Here is a 9,524-nt window from a genome sequence, read left to right as displayed (position 1 = left end):
CTTATAGCCCTCCTTTTTCTCTAATTTTGGTCTGCAAACTTAGGTTGTTAACCATCCAGAAGACAAGCTTATTGTTATTATCAAACGATTTAGGCTATAAAGCTTAACCTCACTATCTCACTGCATTTCAAACATCTTAGGCATAATAAGGAACAGGTATTTTTCATCAAGTATTGATATTTGAACTTTTATTTTTGTCTTTTTGAAACAAGATCTCTCTGTGTAGTTCAGACTGGACTCACTGTAGCCCAGGCTGTCCTCAGAGTCACAGCGATTATCCTGCCTCAGCCTCGTGAGTGCTGAGATTATAGGCATGAGCTACCATGACCTATTCTGGGTTTGAATTTGTTCTCCTCCTGCCTCAGCCTCCAATAATATTTTTAAAGTAAGGCTTCTCTCCTGTATCTTTTTTTTTTTTTTTTGGTGGAACCGGAGATTGAACTCAGGCCCTTGTGCTTGCCAGGCAAACGCTTATTCTACTGAGCCATCTCTTTGGCCCTTCCCTCCTATACTCTTAAAAGCTATATTTTATTACATGGGATTAAAAAAAATAGCTTGCCTCCTGGGCTCTACCCCTAACCTGTTGAATCAAGGTTTCCAGGACAATGTTTGAGAGAACCTGTTCTGAACGTCATTCTCTAGGTGATTTTAGTCTTGCAAGAGCAACAATTTGCCTGTGGCCTGTCCCAAACATGTCAGGCCAGGGGAAGACCTACCCATGAACAAAGGCCTCCATTTCTCTTTTTCTTCCCAAATGGTTCTGTGCCTGGGCTGATCACTTTTCCTGGGGACCCCAAATCATGATCACTGGGGCGTCTCTTCCACCATCTCACTTGTCCTTTGCATCCTGGAAGGAGCAATTCACCCACAGTTCCTCACATACTGAGAACTCTCTCGAAGGGCCCTGACCTATAACCCAAGTTGACTGAGCTCTCCATACGCCTCAGCTTTGTGCTGAATGACTCTGTCCCCAGGCTCTTGCACACCCAGGCCTGATGCTGGGGACAAGGGGGACCCTCACTTTGGGCCCTGCAAAGGGCTTCTCCTCCCATAGACATATCAGTAGAACACTGCCAGTCGACTCCCAGGTTTTTCTAGTTAGGTTGGTTACAGGGCTAGGGGTGGGGATGCTGTCCCTCTAGGCACAGGGAGGCTGACTTTCCATGTGGAAATGCTGGCATCCAGGAGCTGAAGTTCTAGCCCCTCTTGTCATGCTTGGGCTTGTGGCTGATGCCGGGAAGGGAATAAGCTGTGGTCCATGTCAGAGCTTAGCTGAAGGACCCACCACACATGCTGTGGGGTATGGCTGGGTGAATGTTCTCCTGGTGGCTATGCAAGTTTGGGCCAGAGGAAGCATCTTGTTAAGGAAACTTGTTTGACTTTGGGTATGACCAGAGAGTGCCCCATGCAGCTTTCCAATAGTCAGTATACTTTGTAGAGTGTTCTCCGGGTCCTCCATGGACTCTAGCGATTGGCCATGACAACCAATCTCAGCAAAGGATTTAGGACGGTTACTGTGACAGCAAGGTATACAGGTGCTGCCGTTCCTCTGGAGAGCAGAAAGGTGCCCCTACCCCTACTTCATTTGTGGAAACGTCTCTGTGCTTCCATTTGTTTTGTTTTGTGACTGGGTTCTGCTATGCAGATCAGACTGGCCTTGAGCTCACTTTGCCCAGGCTGGTCAAAACAATCCTCCTGGGGCTGGGGAGATAGCTCGGTAGAATAAGTGCTTGCCTGGCAAGCGCAAGGGCCTGAGTTCAATCCCCAGTTCTGCAAAAAACAAAACAAAATAAAACAATCCTCCTGCCTCAGCCTTCAATGTGCTGGGATTACAGGGATGCACCACACACATCTGGCCATATTATTGTTCTCTCTCTCTCTCTCTCTCTCTTAGGAGAATGGAAGATGCCATCTTTCCCTACAAACATTTCTTCCCATGAAAACATAAAGCCCCGGTTGCTGCGTCATTCACACAAGAGCATTTCGCTCACCATCAAGAATGCTACAAAAAGGGGCTGGTGAGATGGCTCAGTGGTCTAAAGCACCTACTTAGAACAAGCTAAGCAAAAACGCAGCGACCGCGGTTCAATCCCCAGCACCACATGCCAGCCAGCCCCGCCCCCTGGTGGGCTGAGCTGGCCACACACACACACACACACACACACACTAAATAAATAAATAAATAAATAAATAAAAAAAAAAAAAAAAAAAAAAAAAAAAAAAAAAAAAAAAAAAAAAAAAAAAAAAAAGAAAAAGAAAAAGAAAAAGAAAAAAAAAAGCTACCAAACTTGTTTCAGTACTAATGGTAGAAAAGACAAAATAGGATGAAATTAAGTTGCCTTTCCTGGTTCACCTTCTCCTGAGTTCAAAGATGCGCTCATGGCTGTGCTGGCAGGTCCTCTCCTTCCGTTAGCCTCCTTTTGATATGGAGTAAAAATGATCTCCCGACCTGACCTGGACGAGTTCATGTCCTCTAAAACCGAACAATGAATTTTTTTTTCATATATTTATTTGCTTCCAAAGAATGAATTTTAGGAACAAACGGAGGTTATGAGCAGAACATATTTACTGAGGGAAAGAAAGCTCCTGTCCACAAGAGGGGCAGGAGGGGGGCCTGAGCCAGTTGTCCCAGAGAAGCTGTCTCTTCCAGGGACTTTTATAGAGGAAAACCAGGCGATGAGGCGGGTCTAAGGTAGTGGAGCACATGGAACTCGCTTAGGTGGGCAGGAGGTGGGACAAAACTAGGGTCAACCAATGAGATCACAAGCACCATTGCTCAGGTAAAATTGATTAAGTCCAAGACCAAATGGGGAAGCGAGTCACATAGCAAGCGGGCATGAATGTAGAACAGCACTTTATCAGGTAGCCATCCAGTAGTAGTCGGATTAATGATTCTTTTGGCCCTCTCAGGATGATGATCAATCTCGGATGCTAGTCTTTAGGGAGGTTGGCATTTGTTTGATTTTTGGTCTTTAGGTCTAGCTCATGGTGGGAGCACCCATCCCTCCCACAGTTGCAAGATATCTTGTCTTCTGCATTATCTCCTTCGAGGGTCTGGCTCTGTCTGACTGCCTATAATATTTCTATCTAACTTGGTTGCCTGCAACACTTTCAAGTCAGAGGGGACCCACCCCTCTTTTTGTGTTGTTATTATTTTGAGCGAGGGTTTCACTATGTGGTTCAGGCTGGCCTCGAACTCACAGTTATCCTCTTGCCTCAGCCTCCTGAAGGCTGGGGTTACAGACCTGGGGCACCACGCCCCCGGTGAGAGAGGACTTTAGATGCCTAAAGGCCAAAAGGTTCACTCTTTGTCCACCTTGCCCTCCTTTAACGCTTCTGTGTCACCCCCACCTGTAAGCAATCTTTTTTTTTCCCTGAGAGGACATCAAGGAGCCTGGGACTAAGGCTAGTAGGGATTGCTAATAGCAAACAGGCGGCTTCCTCTCTGAGGAAGGAAAGTGAAGAAGAAGGAGAAAAGGGGTGACAGGGAATGGAAGATTGTCTATCGTCAGATATCTTGGCTTTTATTCTTTTTTTTTTTTTTTTGCTGCTCGAATGCCTTCAGGGCACTTTTGGCTGGCTGGAGTGTGGTGGGGATCGAACTACAGCAACCTGAGGCTGAGAGCCTTGAGAAAGCAGCCACTTAAAAGAACTGAGCTAGCGCCTTGCCCCCTTGGCTTTTATTCTTCAGGAAGATAAAACATAATAGACGGCAAATAAGGACTGGGAAAAGTTTTAAAAACACAGGCGGAACTGGGAAGACGCCAGACAATCCCACTCCCACTCAATCCCGCGAGCACTTCGCGCGGCCTGAGCGTCTTTAGCCAATCACCTAGGTACCTCGCGTTCCCAGGTTACCTTCAGCACGCAGCGGTGGGCGGAGTCAGGGGGAGGCGGGGGTGGAGAGACGGATTGGCCGTCTCATTGGCCAATCGCGAAGCTCGCTGTAGGACAGGGGCGGGGCTGTCTCCTTGGCAACGATCCTAACCCTGCCAGTGTTGGGGGAGGTGTAGTTAGGAGGAACAGAACGGGGCGGGGGACAAGGGAGTGGAGGAACATGCCCGTGTGGGAAACTGGAGGTCAACGAAGGGGTCCTGGGCTTGAGAGCCTGTATGAAGCCAAAAGGGAGTCCGTCTAGGTTCCCGAGGCGCGACTGGGGCTGACCTAGAAGGAAGGGGCGCTAGACACCGCCCCCGCTGGCGTCGGGAAGCGTCGCTCCTTCTCGCTGACCTTGGTCTCGCTTGTCGCCTCGCCCTTTCCATACGCACTGACGGACAAAGGGCCCAGGAGATCTACGGCCAGGTCCCTGGATAAAGGGAGACCCAGGACGTGGGCACACAAACTGCCGTAGCCCCTGTCGCTGTTTCCAGGGCGCCGGGTCTCCCCTTTTCCCAACGCTGGGGCCATCCAGCCCAGGGTTAATGCCAACGAGTTTTCACCTCCATCTGCTCCTAGAGAGGCCGCGGCGCTAGCCATCGGGGGGAACTGGCCGGGGACGGACACTTCCTGTGCTGGGGGGAGGGGGTCGAGAGCCGCAGATAGTCGGGGGGCTGGGGCCACACGGCGGGGTCGTGGGTGGGGAGCGGCGGCTGGAGGTTGCGGGGCGAGTAGAGAAGCCCCTCATTTCCGAGGTTCGGACGCGTGGGGTCGGTGAGGGCCGTAGGACAAGTGGAGACCTTGGGAGGGGGCGGGGCCGCGGGTAGGGGAGGGGCCGGCGGGCCGGAGAGGCCCAGGGTCAAGACGTCCGGCCTCGGGGCCGGGGCTGGGCAGCCGGATCCCCTGGGCGGCGCTGAGCGGGCGAGTGGCGAGGGCCTGGGGCTCAGGGCATTCAGGTCGGGTCGGAGGATCGTCCGCCATCGCCGCCACCGCTGCGCTGGGAGCTGGAGGGGATGGAGCGGGAAGCGTCGCCGTGGGGCCTCGAGTCCCGGGATGTGCAAAGTCCTGATGAAATAGGGAGCCCCGAAGAGTCCCTCAAAGGTGAGGGAGGGATTTCTCCCCCTCCAAGTGTACCTGGGAGCGGGAGAAGGGGCTGTGTTCTGCAAGAGGGAAAGGGGGCTTTGGCGACTTGGGACTTGGGAATGGGGTGGGGACGGGGTCTCCTGGGTCGGCCAGGAAGGGTAGAGAATTTCAGCACCTGCTTAAGGGCCAGCGACCCGCCTGGGGCGTGGGGAGAGGTTTGTGGCAACTAATGGACCAAATGACCTTCCAGGTCCCCACACAATCTGGATTTTCTGTAATTCTCTGATCCTGCAGGCAACACAAGTGAGAATGAGGAAGAGGAAATTTCTCAGCAAGAAGCCAATGGGGACTATGAAGTTGAAGAGATACCTTTTGGGCTTGACCCCCAAAGCCCTGGGTTTGAACCACAAAGCCCAGAATTTGAATCCCAAAGCCCCAGGTTTGAGCCTGAAAGCCCAGGGTTTGAGTCCCGAAGCCCTGGATTTGTGCCCCCAAGCCCTGAATTTGCGCCCAGAAGCCCTGAGTCAGATCCGCAGAGCCCTGACTTTGAACCCCAGAGCCCTAGGTATGAACCTCAAAGCCCTGGCTATGACCCCAAGAGCCCTGGCTATGACCCCAAGAGTCCTGGGTATGTATCCCGGAGCCCTGAATTTGAGTCTCAGAGCTCTAGGTATGAATCCCAGAACCTTGGGTATGAACCCCAAAACTCTGGAATTGAACCTCAGAATCCTGAGTTCAAAACTCAAAACCCCGAATTTGAGTCTCAAAGTTCCAAATTACAAGAAGGTGCAGACATGCTTTTGAACCCCGAGGAAAAGAATCCCTTGGGCATCCCTCTAGGAGTTCACCCCCTGGACTCCTTCACTCAGGGATTTGGGGAACAGCCCACCGGGGCCCTACCCCTAGGGCCACCTTTTGAGATGCCTACAGGGGCCCTGTTGTCGCCACCTCAGTTTGAGATGCTCCAGAATCCCCTGAGTTTGACAGGGACCCTTCGGGGTCCAGGCCGGCGGGGTGGCCGGGCCAGGGGTGGGCAGGGGCCCCGGCCTAATATCTGTGGCATCTGCGGGAAGAGCTTTGGGCGGGGCTCCACCCTGATCCAGCACCAGCGCATCCACACGGGTGAGAAGCCCTATAAATGTGAGGTTTGTAGCAAGGCCTTCTCCCAGAGCTCTGACCTCATCAAACACCAGCGTACCCACACTGGCGAGCGGCCCTACAAGTGTCCCCGGTGTGGCAAGGCCTTCGCTGACAGCTCTTACCTGCTTCGCCACCAGCGCACCCACTCTGGCCAGAAGCCCTACAAGTGCCCACACTGTGGCAAGGCCTTCGGCGACAGCTCCTACCTCTTGCGGCACCAACGCACCCACAGCCATGAGCGGCCCTACAGCTGCCCTGAGTGCGGCAAGTGCTATAGCCAGAACTCGTCCTTGCGCAGCCACCAGAGGGTGCACACTGGGCAAAGGCCCTTCAGCTGTGGCATCTGCGGCAAGAGCTTCTCCCAGCGGTCAGCACTTATCCCCCATGCCCGCAGCCATGCCCGGGAGAAGCCCTTCAAGTGCCCGGAGTGCGGCAAGCGCTTTGGCCAGAGCTCTGTGCTGGCCATCCACGCTCGCACCCACCTGCCAGGCCGCACCTACAGCTGTCCCGACTGTGGCAAGACCTTTAATCGCTCCTCCACGCTGATTCAGCACCAGCGCTCACACACGGGCGAGCGGCCCTATCGGTGCGCCGTGTGTGGCAAGGGCTTCTGCCGCTCCTCCACGCTGTTGCAGCACCACCGCGTCCACAGTGGGGAGAGGCCCTACAAGTGCGATGACTGCGGCAAGGCCTTCTCCCAGAGTTCCGACCTCATCCGCCACCAGCGGACCCATGCTGCCGGCCGCCGCTGACCAGCCTACCAGGGGTGGAGAGGTGGTGGCCAGAGAAGGGGACAGGGGGCTCGAGAAACCTTTAGAGAGAATAGTGAGGAGCTGATGGGGAATGGAGGAGATGAGCATTCTAGAAGAAGGGCCAGAGTGCAGGAAGTTACATGCCCTGGAGACTTGGGAAATGGGCTATGAAGAGGGGTTGGAGGGCGGCCAAACAGGCAGCAGGGGATCTGGGAGAGACCCAGAGAGGTCAGCAGGGAGCTGGCCGGCAGCAGCATGCTCCTTGGTGGATGCCTGGCTTGGCAAAGTGCTAGATGGGGTGGGGGGTGGGAGAGGGAGGGTCAGTTAGAGGGGGTAGCTTAGATTGGTAGGTGCTGAGGCCCTCCTTGAGTCAGGACGGGGGGAGGGGTAGGTAGAGTGGGAAGTGGAGCCCTGGGACAGGGTCTGCGCCTCAGTGCAAACCCCAGCCTGCCTTGTCTATCTCAGGCTTTGGAGCCCCTGCATTTGAGTTCAATAAAAACCTTTATGTGGTAAAAGATACTTGTCCTTAAAATGTGTTTGTGGACAGTGTCCTTGGCAGTGGGAGGTGCCCATCATAGCCAGGGCCCAACTAGGAAGTCCCTGCAGGGATTGAACCCAGGGCTTTTTTTTTTTTTAAATAATGTTTTTTGGTTTTTTTTGTTTTGGTTTTTTTTTGAGGCAGGGTCTCACTATGTAGTATAGGGTAAATTTGCTTGTGTAGCCCGAGCTGCCCTGGAACTCATGGCAATCCTCCTGCCTGCCTCCATCTCCCAAGTGCTGGAATTACAGGTGTGTTCCGTCATTTCCAGCCAGGAAGTACTTTTATGTATTTATTTATTTTAAATTTTTTTTTTATTTTAACAGTGTGTGTGTGTGGCCAGCTCAGCCCACCAGGGGGCACGGCTGGCTGGCATGTGGTGCTGGGGGATTGAACCGCGGTCCCTGTGCTTTGCCAAGCTTGTTCCAAGTAGGTGCTTTAGACCACTGAGCCATCTCTCCAGCCCTATGTATTTATTTATTGAATCTCTTCACCTGAACTTGAGCTGAAGCAGTTAGCCCCTACCTGCCCAAGTTCATGTCCCATGCTTGTCACACTGCACAGACTCTCGGGGGTCCAGCATGGGAGGTTATGAGAAAGCGCCCAGATTTGTGGGGCTCCTACTTCCTAATCACAGAGGATCTCCCCTTGGGCCAGAAAAAGGCCTTGATTCTGATCTCCTTTGCTGCCGGCATCCCAATCCGGAGCGGCCAGCTAGCTTGTTTTTTCACGTTCTGAGGCCAGAGCTGGTATCCACAGCCCCAACCCCACCCGTAGCAAGGGGTAGATTTCTTACCCTTAGACCTCCCCCATTCTAGGCCTGATTTGCCACAGCTCTGCTTCCTTTTGAGGATCCCTGTGTGGACTGGTGGGGACACTGTGTCCCTGCCCCACTACTATCCCATCTGAGCCCTAGCCTCCTGACTCTTGGCCCCTGAAGAACAGAGGGGTCTGAGGGTATGTGGAGCAGAGCACATAGCCTGTCTTAGAGAATTATTCATTGCAGGAACTTTTTTTATTTTTTGAGACAGGGTCTCACTATGCGGGTCGGGTTGGCCTCCAACTGACTGTATATAGCTCAGGCTGGCCTCAAAATCACAATGATACTCCTGCCTCAGTTTTCCAAGTGCTGAGATTACAGGCATGCACCACCACAGCCAGCCAGGGCATATTTTGAGCTAATGTTTATTCAGGGGGTGGTGGCCCCATCAGACTATTTCACAGGTTAGGAAAACGGACAGCGTGGTGGCACAACGCTTGAAATCCCAGCCACTTGGGAAGCCGAGGCAGGAGGATTACAAGTTTGGGGCCAGCCTGGGCAATTTAGATTGTTTCAAAACTTAAAAACTTAAGGGTAGGAATATAGCTCAAGGGTAGAAAAAATGCCCCAGCAAATGTGAGGCCCCAGGTTCAATCTGAGTGGGAACCCCCCCCCCAACTATTGTGTACTATTTTCCCACTGGGACAAAAGGCCCTGAGATGAGGGACTTGTCTTTTTCTTCATTTTACCTGCAGAGGCCAAAATAGGGCCTGACCCAAAGCATTCAAAAATAACCAAAGGAACAGGACCCAACTCACGTTCCACGACACCTAAAGAAGTTCACTTTGTGTGCTCTTAGGAGTTATGTGACATCGTAGAGAGGAAGTGGTCACACTGCTTTTTGCATGGTGTGCTTGTCCTGGTCCAGCTTCTTGGGGCTGGACCAGGACAATGGCAGGCGACCCTGGAGAGGCCGCAGGCTTTGAAGAACACTTGCTCGTCACACATGTCAGGCTTTAAATGTTTATGTACTTCTTCTACCCAGGAGGGGGCTGTCCAGGGTCACTGCATGGGGCGCCACTTCCTCCCTTGTAAGGCAGCAGCGCTCTCTTTCCCAGTGCTAGACCAGGAACTGGCCTTAGTGACTAAGTATTCCCTGGGGAGGGTCCTACCGATGGCCACACGAGGGCAGCACTGACCAGGCGCTCCGCTTTCCTTCTAAAGAGGCCTGCGGGCCATGTCCCTTCTATCTTTGCTTTAAATAAAAGATAAGAGGGTCCATACCTTTTCTTGTTTTGTTTTTTGTTTTTGCAGAACCACGGATTGAACTCAGGTCCTTGTGCTTGCCAGGCAAGCACTTATTCTACTGAGCTAT

The 9,524-nt window shown here is 52.7% G+C and overlaps 1 protein-coding gene across 1 annotated transcript in view; it reads left to right on the top strand.

Moving 5' to 3' along the window:
• Nucleotides 1-7,361, top strand: part of LOC101568716 (zinc finger protein 768) — a 16,661-nt gene extending 9,300 nt beyond the window's left edge. Inside the window, exons 4-6 of the mRNA XM_023709977.1 lie at nt 4,522-4,650; nt 4,795-4,977; nt 5,254-7,361. Coding sequence (XP_023565745.1) covers nt 4,522-4,650; nt 4,795-4,977; nt 5,254-6,851 — 1,910 coding nt within the window. The 3' untranslated portion in view covers nt 6,852-7,361. The remainder of the gene's footprint in view (nt 1-4,521; nt 4,651-4,794; nt 4,978-5,253) is intronic.
• Nucleotides 7,362-9,524: the final 2,163 nt, after the last annotated feature.

Source organism: Octodon degus, unplaced genomic scaffold, assembly GCF_000260255.1.
Source record: "Octodon degus isolate 3935 unplaced genomic scaffold, OctDeg1.0 scaffold00001, whole genome shotgun sequence".
NCBI lineage: Eukaryota > Metazoa > Chordata > Mammalia > Rodentia > Octodontidae > Octodon > Octodon degus.
Note: the sequence above shows the minus strand (reverse complement) of the source record. Positions and strands in the feature narration are given on the sequence as shown.